General features: G+C 44.7%; 1 protein-coding gene across 1 annotated transcript in view; it reads left to right on the forward strand.

The window, feature by feature from the left end:
• LOC131266292 (neural-cadherin-like) overlaps positions 1 to 6,172 on the forward strand; it is a 97,343-nt gene extending 91,171 nt beyond the window's left edge. The window contains exons 6-11 of the mRNA XM_058268739.1: positions 641 to 4,260; positions 4,325 to 4,495; positions 4,632 to 4,873; positions 4,978 to 5,187; positions 5,779 to 5,952; positions 6,054 to 6,172. Of these exons, the coding sequence (XP_058124722.1) occupies positions 641 to 4,260; positions 4,325 to 4,495; positions 4,632 to 4,873; positions 4,978 to 5,187; positions 5,779 to 5,952; positions 6,054 to 6,172 (4,536 nt within the window). The remainder of the gene's footprint in view (positions 1 to 640; positions 4,261 to 4,324; positions 4,496 to 4,631; positions 4,874 to 4,977; positions 5,188 to 5,778; positions 5,953 to 6,053) is intronic.
• The last annotated feature ends 9,589 nt before the right edge of the window (positions 6,173 to 15,761 follow it).

A 15,761-nucleotide genomic window follows, 5' to 3' on the forward strand; every position in this document is an offset into this window, starting at 1 on the left:
TAGGTCGCAAACGCTGTCACAACCGTACACAGGCAAGCAAAACTGACAAACCCTGGGTCCGTGTCGCAATGACGACAACATGCGAAATCAAAGTAATGTCTTCAGTGGAACAGTTTTCGCAGACATCGTGTACGTTTTTTTTTCTTCAAATTTTCTAACTGCTAGAACAAAAGCATAGATTGACCGTCGTCTTCTCAAATGATTTCCCAGCTGAACTAAGGAAGGGAACAAACAGCATCTTCTATTCTTCCAACCCACGAAGAGCTGAGGGTTAGTCACGAAGAGATTTTTTAGACAGTTTTTATATCTGTGTGCTTGGTCGAGAAGCGATGAATATTTGGGACCGAAAACTTTGTCCGAATTTAAAAAAAAAATCCCGTTCTAAAAGCTGCAGCGGCATGATAGGAAAAGTTTTGCCGCAAAGGTCATTTGGATTCTTTGAAACAAAACGATGGAAGTTTTACAAAAAGTCCACTCGTGGGTTTTGTGGATTTTGCAGCCACCGAAAGAAGCAAGAAATTTGTATAAAATTGAATCAGACAACAATTTAACAACGACACTATTTGAACCTTTTTGAAAAGTTTCTCACAAGCTACTTCACTTATTTTACACCAAATTAAATTATAACTTTTTCCCTTAGCCCCTCAACCGCGATCCGCCACATGGAAGAGCCTCGTGGAAGTTCACCGTGTTCGCACAAGATGAAGGCGGTGAAGGATTGGTCGGCTTCACGGAGGTTCAGATAAACCTGAAGGATGTGAACGACAATGCACCCCTATTCCCGAACGGCATCGCGTACGGGAACGTGACGGAAAACGGTACCATCGGCATGCACGTGATGACCATTAAGGCGGAAGACTATGATGACATCAACGAGGGCACCAACGCGAAGGTGATCTACTCGATCGAGAAGAATGCGATCGAGGAGGACACCGGGTTGCCGATTTTCGACATCAACCCGGACACGGGGGTCATCACGACGGCCGTCTGTTGTCTCGATCGGGAGAAAACACCCGACTACTCGCTGCAGATCGTGGCTACCGATGGCGGAGGGTTGAAGGGTACGGGTACGGCATCGATCAAGGTGAAGGACCTTAACGATATGCCACCGCGGTTTACCAAAGACGAGTGGTTTGTGGAGGTGGAAGAGACGGACGGTACGGTGCTGCCCGATGCACCGATCCTGACGGTCACCGTGAACGACGATGACGAAATTAACAACTTCCAGTACAAGATCATCGAGAGCAGCGGATACGGCGCGGATAAGTTCGCGATGGTAAAGAACGCCGATGGTACGGGCAGTTTGAAGGTAGTGCAGCCGCTTGACTTCGAGGATCCGATGCAGATCAATGGGTTCCGCTTTCGGATACAGGTGATCGACAACGAGGGCATCGACGAGAGCGACAAGTATCACGTCGATCACTCGTGGGTGATTGTCAAGCTGAAGGATATTAACGACAACACACCACGGTTCAAGAAACCGCACATCGAGGCGGCGGTGTACGAGAACGCGGAAGTCGGCAAGAACTTGGGCACGTTCAAAGCGGTCGACATTGACAAAGGTGGTAAGAGCAAGATCACGTACAGCATCAATAGAGCCACCGATCGAAAGCGTCAGTTCGCCATCAACCAGGACGGTTCGGTGACGATCCAGCGCGCACTAGACCGTGAGTCCACCGCCAAGCATTCGCTTGAGATCCTCGCCACGGACGACGGTGTGCCACCCCGAACCGCGTCCGCCATCCTTACCGTGCTGGTGAAGGACATCAACGACAATGCACCCGAGTTCGCCGAAGACTACCGGCCAATTCTGCTCGAGAACTCACCACCATCGAAGATCATCGAAATCTCCGCAAACGATCGGGACGATCGGCTCAAGGGTAATGGTCCGCCGTTCCAATTCCGCATGGATCCGGACGCGGACGATGTCATCCGCACGTCGTTCAAGGTGGAGCAGAACAACAAGGGTGATGGGATGGCCATCATTTCCTCGCTGGGATCATTCGATCGGGAGTATCGCAAGCAGTACACCATCCCGATCGTGATCAAGGACTCCGGAACGCCACCGCAAACCGGCACGAGTACGCTGACGATCACGATCGGTGATCTGAACGATAACATCATGCAACCCGGGTCGAAGGAGGTGATCGTGTACAACTACCTGGGACAAGCGCCGGACACACCGATTGGCCGGGTGTTTGTGAACGATCTGGATGACTGGGACACGTCGGACAAACTGTTCTACTGGGACGAAGCCGAGAACCCACGCTTCAAGCTGGACGACACGTCCGGTATGGTGACGATGAGACGGGGGGCCCGCGAGGGTCGGTACCGGTTACGGTTCAAGATCTACGATCGCAAGCACGCACAAGAGTCGTACGCTAACATGTCGGTGAACGTGAAACACATCTCGTACGAGGCGATCGTCAACTCGGGCTCGGTACGGTTGGCCGGCATTACGGACGAGGACTTCATTCGCATCTGGAACTACCGGACGCAAAACATCTTTAGAAGCAAGCTCGAACGATTCCGGGAGAAGCTAGCCGACCTGCTGAACGTCGACGCGAAGAACGTGGAAGTGTTCAGCGTTCAGATGAAGGATCGAACTGTTCCGCTGACGGATGTACGGTTTGCTGTCCGCGGTGCGTACTACTACAAGGCGGTGCAGCTGAACGGAATCATACTGCTGCACAAGGAAGACATCGAGCAGGACGTGGGTATCAACATTACCATGGTCAACGTGGATGAGTGTCTGCTGGAGAACGCCGACTGCGGAGGTTCGTGCACTTCCATCATCGAGGTCCAGACGAACCCGTGTCTGGTAAACGCGAACAAGACGGCCCTAGTTGGTGTGCAGATCAACTCGACCGCCGAGTGTGTATGCAGTTCGCGAGAGTACAAGCAACAACAGACGTGCAAATCCCATCCCTGTCTCAACGGGGGCCGCTGTACGGACTCGAAATCGGGCATTCGGTGTTCCTGCCCACCCGGCTACACCGGACCCCGGTGTCAGCAGGTCGTGCGTAGCTTCCGAGGCAACGGATGGGCCTGGTATTCCCCGCTGGATATGTGCGACAAGTCACACATAAGCGTGGAGCTCATCACAACGAAGGCCGACGGGTTGATCTTCTACAACGGCCCGATCACTCCCCCGAAAGAGGACGACAGCGCCAAGCAGCTGTCGGATTTTATTGCCCTCGAGTTGGAGCAGGGCTACCCAAGGTTTCTCATCGACTACGGTTCGGGTACGCTCGAACTACGCATCCAAACGAAACATCCGCTCAACGACGGTGAATGGCACCGGATCGATGTGTTTTGGGACACCGAGCAGGTGAAGATGGTGGTGGACTTTTGCAAGACGGCCGAGATCACCGAAGCGGACGATGGCAATCTGGTGGAGTTTGTCGATCACACCTGCCAGGCGATCGGGAAGGTACCGCCGTTCAACGAGTATCTCAACCTCAACACCCCGCTGCAGATTGGAGGCCTGTTCCGGGATAAGTTTGACTACACGTACAGCCGGTGGCAGTACATGCCCGTCGGGGCCGGCTTCGAGGGTTGCATCCGTGAGTTCAAACACAATGGCATTCTGTACGATCTCTCCCACCCGGGACTGTCGAAGGGTTCGGCACCGGGATGTCTGTACACGCAGGAGGTGTGCGATCTAAACCCCCAGGTCGCTCGCTGCCTCGAGCACGGCAAGTGCGTCGGTAGGTACGATGAGGCCAAGTGCGAGTGCAACCCGGGCTGGACGGGTACGTACTGCAGTCTGCCGACCACACCAACCACCTTTAAAACGCACAGCTACGTGAAGTACGCGCTCAGCTTCGAGCCGGATAAGTTCACCACGCAGATCCAGCTGCGCTTCCGGACGCGCGAAACGTACGGCGAGCTGTTCCGCATCAGTGACCAGCATATGCGCGAGTACGGCATCATCGAGTTGAAGGGAGCGAAGGTTTACTTCCGGTACAGTCTCAACACGGGCCAGGTGGAGGAGCAGGAGGTAGCGTTGACGGCGGTCGAGGTCGACGATGGCCAGTGGCACGTGGTGAAGGTGCAGCGGTACGGTTCGGCGGCCATCCTCGAGCTGGATGGGGGCGAAGGTGCCAACTTTAACCAGAGCTTCTCGTTCGATGGCCACCAGTGGCTGTCGGTCGACAAGCAGGAGGGTGTGTACGCGGGTGGCAAGCCAGAGTTTACCGGCGTCAAGACGTATGACGTGAAGTCGGACTACCAGAAGAGCTGCATCGATGACATAAGGTACGTTATGCCAGGCGTTACTTAAGTCTATTTCTCTTAATATAATCGTCTATCAATTCTACAGGTTGGATGGTAAGAGTCTGCCACTGCCTCCCGCTACGAACGGCACTCAGTGGGGACAGGCGACCACGGCGAAGAATATCGATCGCTACTGTTCGTCCAACAATCCGTGCCAAAACGCGTACTGCCCGGATCCATTCGAGTGCGTCGACTTGTGGAACAAGTACGAATGCGCGTAAGTAATCTTTCACCGAATTCTAATACATACTCTGAGATATTTTAGTCCAGTTTTTTTAGGAAATTAAAACTGACTACAGTCCTAAGTAATATTTTCTTTTGCGTCTCATAAAATCCTCCCTTTCTGACAACAGCTGCGGTGATGGTATGATCATCTCGCCGGAGGGTAAAACCTGCATCGATCGCAACGAGTGTCTGGACTACCCGTGTCTGAATGGCGGCACTTGCATCAACCAGGAGCCCCGCCTGAAGTACAAGTGCATCTGCCCGGACTCGTACTGGGGCGAGAGTTGTGAGTTTCTGAAGGAACGACAAGCGCTTAAATTCAGCACCAGTGCCTTGGCCGCCGTAATAGCCTGCCTATTACTGATCATTAGTAAGTAGACCTTTACGTGGATCGTAACCGTGAAGCACCACGGAAGGGCGGCACCGATATTGATGTGTTCTCCAAACCATTCCTATCAAACATTCTCTCCACAGTTTTGCTGTTTTTATACTTTTCCTGCTCGCGTCGCCGGTCGGCCAACTTCAACAAGAAACCGGCCACCAAGGACGACATCCGCGAGAACATCATTAACTACTGTGACGAGGGCGGTGGCGAGAACGATATGACGGCGTTCGACATGAAGACGCTCAAAATACCGATCGGCCCGCTGCCGGAGCTCGTCCAACATAAGGCACCGCCAGTACGTAAGTAGCGAGTTTCGCTTGCATGCCCAGTGTCGATGTTGGTGGCTTCCTACAATTTAGAGGCAGAATGCATGCGAATTGGTGTGAAAGACTCTCTAAAGTGAATGTTTTATTCCATGGATCAAATTAAGGTAGAATTTGTCGATGTCTTCAGTAAAATTTGTAAACAATGTCGTAGGATGTGCGGTTAACAACATCAAAGTGAAAAAGACGCGTCTGCACTCTTCGCAATCACTGTTTCCAAAGAAATATTTTTCATTTCTATCGAAAAGCTTTTCTTGTTTGTAGCTCATCTAAACCCCGCCAAATTAAATTCAATTTAATCAAACATTTATTTTTCAACGTTTCAAGAAAATTTAAATTTAAAATTCGTATTTTAAATTGCCCTTAGTTAATTTCAAGCTAAGGCACCGCACTTTTAATTTAAGATTCATTTCAGCTTCTTTTCACAAATATCTAAGTTGAAACCGCTTGAAAACAACTATCTTTAGCTTGTCTCGTCCGCAAACGTAACGGTTTGTTACTGGTTTTTTCCCTTCTTCCATATTTTGCACGCACACCCTAAACCCTACCCCTGGCACCAACCACCAGGTCCAGATATTGCCGTCGTGTCCGACCAGGTCGTCGGCAAGGTGGACGTGTTCCTGGACGACCGGAAGCGACGCGTCGACATCGACCCAGGTTCCGGGCCATTCGACGATCTGCGTAACTACGCCTACGAAGGTTGTGGGAGTACCTCTGGCTCGCTAAGTTCCTTACAGTCAGGTAAATCAAAAAAATCGCCCAAACCCATTATAATCTTCCACACCTGCCCCGAACAGAACACTATAATAAACTCCTAAAAACCCTCCACTGTTCCACCGCAGGTACGGACGATGAACCCCATGAGTATAGCTTTTTAACCACATGGGGTCCCCGTTTCGATAAGTTAGTCAATATTTACGAACCAAGCAAAGCGCCGGTGGAGGATGACGATGTTAGTTAAAAGTAACTGTCTAGCAGGCGCGACCTAGGGACGTCCTCTTAAGGGGTCCACTATGTTGACGGGTCCGTGTGTATGTATTTAACCGTGGTGTAGGGTGGCGGAAGGTGGGCGCCCGCAGACGGTGCTGTAGATATATAAGAAGATAAATGGAACAAGAGAAAAACAATGGTGCACGGGTTGCGTGAATGGTAGGCAAATCTCATTTACAAAACTACACGCATTTTCCAAGCCCATTTTCCGGAAGGGAAGTGGGTATCGGAAATCGGTAGGGAAAAGAACTCGAACTCCATACGAAGCGAGTTAAAAGGGCGTATCGTTTCGGTAGATATTTCTTTGTAAATTTCTCAAAACAAATGATCCTACGAATCGTATAATCCAAACCGACAAGCTCGGACCTTCGTGTGGATCGCGTGGATGGGACATAGTGCGGTTTAGGGTTTAAGAACGGTAAGGGTAGCTAAGCGAAAATAAATCGATTTTACTTACTTCAAACTAGACGAATTGAAAGGATCAGCGTAGCCAACGTACATTGGCTTGTAGAGCAGATGAAAAATGGAAACAAAAATTAAACAAATCCATCACCGGAACATATGACATGGCCGTCTAACGGTACAACTTATTCTTATTGGTGCCGTGTAACTCTGTTCAAGTTATTCCATGGTGGAAATGAACCAGTATTCTGTAAATAGTGCATGTAAAAATCAATCCAATCAAACTTTACTCGTATTCTTCTAGTGACTAGTTCAAAAAACCCCGAGGTCGGTGAGGTAGCAACTGGCATTCGTCGGTTCGATAAACCCTTACCACGATCTTCGACCGCAAGGGGTGCTGAAAAAGCAAGTGGAAATGGGTAAAGAGGTTTAGCAGAAATAATGTTTGAGATTATTAGTAAATGATGCGAACGAGAGGCGGGAATTTTTTTATAAAAGTATTTTACCATCCATTAAATTGAACTCACGGTGGGATAAAAAGGTACGTTACCGCAAAGGGAAAGATAATTTATTTTCCAGCTCAAAATTCGATGTGCACAAGGGAGTCATACGTTCGGGGAACTTGTGTCATTTGAAGATTCAATGAAACATTACCCACACGTTAGCCGTAACATCGAACGATACAATAATTGTTAGTATTAAAAATCGTCACTCGCAGAGGGATACGAAAAGGTATAAAACGAGGTACAAACACGAGCATCCGGCACTGTCGAGCATAACATTCTTTAAAGCAGATGAAACACATGAACAAACATAATGAACCGAGGTTCAAGTTTCGTGCAACCGAAAATGGACCCAAGCAACCCAGACCCAAGATCAGTTGGAGCATAGAATTAAAACGCACGAAACGAAAATAGAACCCACTGTAATTGGAACTGGAAAGGAATGAAATAAACTAGGAAAAACTTTACCCACAACTTCATCCTGCCAAAGGAAACAACTGAAACATCAACTAACAAAGTAAAAAAAAGCCAACAAAACAAACATTAACGAACGAAACTCTAAACTCAATCAAAATAAATGGACATAAGCTAACCGGGCAGAGAAACTGACAAAAAGCAGCATCTTTACGCAGAAGAATATAAAAAGATTGCGTAACAACGAATGGGAATAACATCGGAAGTCCTGCTCTTAGTCGAGTAAAGAAACTTTCCGGGAAGAATTGTCATCCAAAAAGCCAAACCCACCATCAATAGAAAGAGGTTCACTCGTGCGCAGTTGGAAGGTTTTTTTTGCCCTCACTTCATTTGTTCGCCACTGATCGCAGCCTCTTCGGTTTTCTATTCTTTGCCCTTTGCTTCCGTTGAAGTTTATCTTTCCGTTGTAATGTGACACAAGAAAAAGGTATCAATTGAGCCAATTCGTATTCGCAAACATTCCGGCACACTGACTTTCGCCGGGAGAAAGTTCACAGTTTGCGCTGTGGTGCATGAAAAAAGGCTTCACGATGGACCATTTTCTGCATGATCGATGGGAATTGTTGTATTGTTTCCAAAGCAAAGCGGATGAAGGCACAGGAAAGGTTGTTTCACGTGTAACTTCTTTAATTGAGTTTCCTCTGCAATAAGCGGACAAATGGAATCAAAACACGAACCGGTGTAGAGAATATTTTGTTGACCGAATGAAAAAATATCTGATCCTAAAAACGATTCATCTGTTTACAAACGGAAAGAATACATTTATTAGCATTTAGTCATCAGCATCAGAGCTGCTTGTTTCCCTTTTCAATAGATCCTTCCTTGCTTTTTCAATGCGTTAACTGCATGATGGATGCAGGGAAAAGAGTGCAAACAAGCATCTCATTTAAGGTAACAGACTGAAAGCTGCACAAGTGAGTGAGTTTGTTAACTGCTCAATGTTACATTTTTGCTCCATTTGCATACTTTATAAGCTCGGCGGGATGGAACGGAGATCGGCTCCCTTTGCAACCCAACGGTTTGTTTTACTCTCTTTGCGTCTCGAAGAGAACTCCACAACCGCAACCTTTTGTAGATTTATGAAATTCTCCATTTGAATTCCTCCGGAAACTGTTAGACAATTTTACTCTTTGGGATTGGTGGTTTCTGTTTGTTCTGTTCTCCTTGCTTTTGTTGGATTCTCCAATGGATGAGGACAATGTTGACCCTTATCGTTCCCGGAAAGATGGTTTCCGGATGGCAGATTGTTTGCCTTTCTAGTTAGTTCAATTTACTTCATGCTCAATGCCGGTTATCGTTTGTTTGTAAGTGTTAATTTATTTCATTCTGTGTGAGAAATGATATCGAACCAGGTTGGATGTTCTATGAATGAAAGCAAAATAAACACAGGCCAGAAGACCTTACGAATATTTCTAGATAAAAGAAGAATCCGTTATGTTGTAACATATACGAAACCTGATGGTAGTCTCGATTGTAGCAGATTCTACAAATTTTGTGTGCTACGACAGTATCGGACTGGGAATTGTACCACATACCGATTACCCCACGTACAGTGGGGTGGATGGTTTGATCAAATCAAAAAACCAGTTTAACAACGATAAATGTCTCTGGATTTTGTTTCATATGGTGTGGAAAAAGGAACAAAAATATTCGGTGGTGTAAGAAAAAAAAAAAATCAAAAGCAGAACTTTACAGTTCATGCGGGAGAGTTAATAACGAGATCAAAAAGACCATAAAGGCGGGGGAAAACGAAAGAATATATAAACCGGTTATGTAATCAACTGACAAATACAATTTGCTCTGTGAAGTGTATTTTCGTTACCAAAAAACAAAAGTAATCTCATGCATGGTGCACGATGCATACAATGATGGTCAAGTAAAAATAAAGTGAGAAGTTGAACAAAAACCGAAGTGGAACGATGAAAAACGTTGTAAAAAAATAAGAGTTTAATAAAAAACTATTAAATACAAATGTACTGCTTTTTGTGTTTACATACTTTTGTCTTGTAAATGGATACCGACAAAGAAAACAGGAAACCCAAGAATGGCGAGTATAATAAACTGAGGTTGATAGCAAAATCAACCCTTTATGTGAGCAACTTTTCTATCAAATGATTTTTTTATTCTTTTGCAAGCCTCTGAGATTCATAAAAGAAAATTAAAAACAAACCAGGAAAATGCAGAAAATGAGTTTATCGAAAAAACCTACAGAAAGAAAATAAACTCATATTTAAACCTTTCAACCGTTTCGAATGCAACTATCATTATGAGTGGACGTGAGCTCTCCATTTATTACTTGACTTTGTCGACAGTATTTCTTTTCTGAATGTATCAATGCATGTGGCGAGATTTACCGGTAAAATATGTTTGTTATTCAAAATACTCAATGAACTACAACAACAGAATGCATTAATTTTATTACTCTTTTTCATACATAGTTTGATTTGTGTATTTTTACAAGTGTCATTATTTTATCCAGCCCACAAAAAGCATCCACTATAAAGCATTCATGATGAACTACTTCTAAATTTCGATTTAAATAATCCCGTCCTTCGGTCTTTGTATTTTGGAAATTTCATTGGGTCTCACCATCTGTCTCGTGGGGACTTACCGGAACAAGAGCCAAGTGGATTGTTGGTACGGGCAAAGTTTGATCGAAAGTATGTAACCAGTTGCTGAACCGATGACCGCTTTGTGGATTGGAAAGGATTGCCTCAAGTGAAACTTTCTAATTGATTTGCTTTACCATTCTTCATTGCATTCTTCGGAACGTTCCAGAACGGTCTTGAAAGTTAAGAGAAGTTGAGCACTGTACCAATATTGGCTCTTTATCTCGTCTACCAAGAAGAAGATAGTGACTTAAAACTATTTTACAACTTATTTGGGCTTTGTGACCATTTAACTGTTTTTAATAAATTTCTGTAATAATTTTTAAAAATCAAATACCAACAAAAAGTTTATACTTATTTTTGATTAAATCAAACATTTTTCTATCACTTAACTCATAGCTATTCTTATGTTAGCTTTATTTATAGCAGCAAACCCCATTATTATCTATGGAATAGCACAAGAATCATGCTTCAATTTCCACGTCCTTGCAGATAACTACTTTACGTGAATTTGCGCCTCCTTCCCATGCATGCCATAAGCAATTTTTTTTTCTTCGCACGATCGCACTCGCTTATCTAATTTTACTTAATTTCTAGACCGAGCAATATGGTTTACCAATTTTCGGTTGACTGTGTGGAAATAAAAACAAAATAAGGTAAACAATTGCAGCAGGGTTTTTTGATTGCGTTTGTGACCTTTCTCGACACATCGTTACGGTAATTGGAGGCTTTACCGGGTCGCCAAATGAGAGCAACCGGCTGAGGCATGTTTTCGCTATCAGGCGCTTGAAACGTGCATGGAATATTAATCTCGCCGACGAAACACCATATGAGGGTAACGAAAGCCTACGACCGTTCCTTGGGAACACTTCATCAGGCTATTTGCTCCGCATTTTATTTATCCACCCGTTCTGGGGGTCTAGGAAAAGGTGTGCATAAAGGGAACCAACAGTCATCGGGACGCGAAAACTGTGGGAAACTGCGGCTCTTACGTATCTTTCGAACCTTGTGAGGGTACTCTTAAGCCCTACCCTTCGGGTTCTCATGCTACGGTAGCTCCACATCAAGCAGCCACGAGAAGCAAAGCGGTTGATGGTAGAGCATATTTTCCCCCCTTTTTTTCAAGTAAATCACGTGCTCTTTCATCTGATGGATTATGGAGGATTTTCTCGTTCCGTTAACCGTTGGCCGTTTGGCTGCCATTTGGCGCCCACGTGCACTCAAAAAGCGTGCATACCATTCCGTAGGTTTTCCTTTCCCTTCAGGCAAAGCACGAATGCTCCACGGAATCGTTTTCATTAATGCACTACTAATTTATGCACAGCACAGCACAGCATACACAATCCTTCCTCGTGACCGAGAAAAACTGGTGCAGCACACGTTGTGTTTCGAGGGGAATGGGTATGATCGCGCCCGGCTTTCTTGGGTTTCTCACTACTTCAACCTGGCGTAATGGAAATCGTTTTTCCACCTGCGTGAAACTTATATTTGGAAGGTACATGTTTACTCTAGGAGAGAGTTTATTTATTTAAAACAAAACGTAAAATCAAGGCTACACCCAGCTTTTAACCCAACTTCGAACTCAATCCGTTTGATTCCAGGAAGCAAAGGTCCACATTTGTTTGATGTGCTGCGTTTGAAATTTAATATGCTACGTATATTAAAATACCGTTGCTTGTCGTGTTAATTATACTCACTTTGCATGCTTGTGTTTCATGTTTGCGCTAGTGAGCATTTCTTAAAATATCTTCATACGAATATTTCTATTATGTCTATCAACAAGATATTGGTGTTGGTATAGTCGGTCTTCTGCCGATTTTTGTCTATCTTTGCATAATTTACAAACCTTATTTACCAACCGGTAAGGATATATTATGCAAATAACTCACCTGCTTGGTCACATGTATGTTGCAGCATTAATAGGGTTTCTTTCTATGCATTCATTTTTCTGCGCAAAACGTGCACAGGATGCCCAACGGCTTTCTGCATTTCACCCCCTTTGCTGGAAACGAATGCTCATAGCACAAAATCTGCTGCTACAGCAAACGTTATTTATGCTTCGCACAGCATTGCACCTTGCTGGAGCCACGTGCTACAGCACCTTTGGTGCAATCTTTGCGGGAATGGGTCGTTTCATCTTATTTCCCGCATCAGCTCTTCTTCCGCAAGCAAGCAACCTTGTACAAAATCTAGCGAGTAGCAAATGTGGCTTATTACGCTGCAGCTGACTGTGGTTTTTTTCGGGATGGACGAACCGCAGCAAGCGCTACAATTAGGACAATTATTTTACAATCGTACTTTCCACCAGCAATCCGCACACATCTGGATGTTCATTTAAGTTTTCATACACCAATTTGTGAAGCACGCAGCCCTGATTGTCGGCTTTACCATTTGGTGGCATTTGTCACCAATTTGTGCCATCGCGACACCCCGTTTGGGCTGTGGACACCGACAATAACAAACGAATGGAGGAAAAAGCTCATAAAAACTGTTTCCAAATCCAGAAGAAAAGCTTCTCACCGGCGCCAACCAACTTTTTGCTCAGTGAATGACAAAAGTTGTCCTCTGCAATTTCAACGAAATGGCCAAAGGGATTGGAAGAAAGAGGGACGGAAGGAAGCCCAACAATATTCAACACAAAACAGACAGAGATGGAATGATGCGCCACAAAGAAAATCGGCTCCTCCCGGTCGCCCCATTGTTGGCCACTTCGGTGCGGAGCTTTTAATGTGACTTTCGCGTTTTTTTTTACATCCCGCACTCGAACGGTTTGCTTCATTTTTGCTGCCAAGAAGACCCGCGTTGTTCTGGCGTCAGGCATTCTAAATCTCACCTAGGCAAACGGGACCGTTTTGGGATCGCGAGGAAAGAAACGGAATCAAAAGCAATGTGGAAAAAAAAGATCAGTACCGGTTGATTGCAGTCCGGCAAAAGTTTCTCCACCGGACTCTGATTCGGGCATTCCAAACGCTTCTCACCTTATTTGCACAGTTGCAGTTGCAATTTGGCTTATTGCTTTGCACTGATGCGATTGAATGTGCTTTTTTTATTCTTGCACCTTGTTAGTTTTATGGCTTTCCATCTTTTATTTTCATTTTATTTCTATATGGCTTTCCTTCCGCTAGTTTGCATCAATTGCTTGTCCTTACGGTGATTGCCATAATATTTGCACAATGGCAGCTGTCAAAGTCGTGCCTTGAAGAAAAAACTTCGGACTAGAAGAAAACACATCATCGAAGACGATCTGTCTGGATCTGAATGGAAAAAATATACGCAAAAGAAATGAAACCAACTCAAAGAACCTCGTTGGCTCGAAGCATTCTCCATTATGACGTTTTAGTTTTTTTTGCCAAACATGTCCATTTGTTCCAGGATGTCAACAATGTTCCTCCAATCCAGTTATGAAATCTTGCAAACATTTGAACCCATTTCTGTTTTCAATAGCAACGACAATTCGCTTGTACTTTCAAACCTTATCGGAGTCAAAATGTCTTCCGACCGCTTAAAAGTATGAATTACTTTTTTTTCTTTTCTTTTGCGTGAACAGATTTTCTCCAGCGAAGGGAGTGCGAGAATTATTTGCACCTCCTACGTAGAATTAATCCTATTTACACGGAAATTATCTGTTTCAAGCCAACCGAAAGCAGAGGATTAATCGAGTACTGGACCGGAGAAAAAAGGATCATCGTTTACTTTTCATCTTCGATGTCATTTGCATCTCCTCCTTTTCGATTATTTTGTTTGCCGCTTGCTTAAGGTTCATTATCTTAATAGGACTACTAAAATTGGGTGTTTTAGGTCCCATTGATCAATTGGTTGTTGGAGGTAAGAGCTTCGACACGCTCCGCTTGTTACGATAGTGGATAAATTAATCTTCTATAATCAGTTCTACAATCAATTATTTTATTATTGCTGAATTCATAAAAGATGTTCTCATTACGACAAACATGACAATAATTTAAAGTCATCTTACATCATTCTTATGAATAAAAATAGGGTAAACTAATTTCAAAGTCAATTTATTTTCGAAATCTTCTAATTGCTTTTTCAAATCCCAGTTGCATTTTCAATTGTAAGGATAACGAGGAGAATAGAAGCTATTCTTCTTTTTTCGAAGAAACTTCTTCGGTGCACCTCGTGCAATTTTTTTTTATTTTATAAACGTCGTTACACGGCGGTCATTATGCCATGAATACAAAATGGTGCAGTCGTGAAACTATCGCTCGTGGTTTCATTATCGTCTGTTCGTTCGCTCTAAAACCCAATCTTAAACGTGTTCCAAAGATCACCTTAGTATCATTACATGTTGCATGGGTCGGTGTTTGCAGTCGAGTTAACGTCCAAGGGACGAAAGATAACCATGCACCGTTGAAACATTTCCAACGATTCACCTCACGCCAGACTAATTAACGGTACCCGGTGGTAATCGGTGGCCGTCTCAGCAAGGGTAAAAATGAAGATTTGCTGTATTCATGTTGTGGAAACGTGTCCCCGAAGCTTGGTTGATCACCTGCGCGTACAACAACTGGAGACCATCATGCCTAGACGCGCAGCGTCTCGGGAATCCTAAATAGTGGTCATTAGATGTTGGTCCACATAGAAGCTGCATTTCTTGGCTGTTCAAAATTGCACGTACCAAGAACAATGCCGGGCAAAGGCGTTCGGTACCGTCGTAGAATCTTAAACTAAAGTCAGTGGCAAAAGTTTCTCTTGTAATAGCTCGAAAGTATCTCGCCCCTGCATTTCTGCAGCGTTCCATTTTACTTCACACCGGGAGAAAATAACTCAAAAATTCAACCCCGTGGAGCCTCGCCTCGTGGAAAGAACATGGCCCCCAGTTTGATGCAAACAAGTTTTCGAAGAATGTACCCCGAAAAGTACCCGGCAGGAAACGAACTTCTGCTTCCTTACTCTGGGAAAATTTTACCCAGAATGGTTGTTGCTTTTTTTCTGTTCAAGTTGGAAGGCATTCACTGACAAAATGTTGAAGCAGCATAAAAAGTTACAACACTTAAAGTAGTGCTTACAGGATGTTCTGAGGTGAAGTTATTGTTTTGCCTGAAAACGCTATGCAGCAGAAGAAAATGCATTCCATTTCACCTCCATTGTGTTGTCAACTTTCGTACCAAGAAACGCTTGCCAGAATTTTTTACAAGAAACAGTCTTGATCATACAGCCTGCAGTTTCTCAAGCACAAGTTGGTAGTATTGTATCTCAGCAAAAAGATGCCTCACAATGTCTTTCGAGATATGGTGGAATCTGTGTTACTTTGGTAAAGACGTTTAACACCGTCACAGGTGGCTCTCATATCTTGCCTTCTGCTTCGAATTGCAAGCGCCTTCGACCCGGTTCATACGGCCTTGATGCAGTTGATATGGCACGGACTCAGGGCTAAACATTTGGCGTGTACATTGGAACAGTGAGCGTAACTTGGCGCGATATTTTCCACTCAAACGCGCCACGCGATCTATCACGCCGATCGGGGAGACCGGAGCATATTCCCGTCGTCCCCAGGTTTCACTGCGTTATTTATGGGCATGGATGGTGTCGATACGTATGTTGGTTTTTTTTC

This window comes from Anopheles coustani, chromosome 2, assembly GCF_943734705.1.
Source record: "Anopheles coustani chromosome 2, idAnoCousDA_361_x.2, whole genome shotgun sequence".
Taxonomy (NCBI): domain Eukaryota; kingdom Metazoa; phylum Arthropoda; class Insecta; order Diptera; family Culicidae; genus Anopheles; species Anopheles coustani.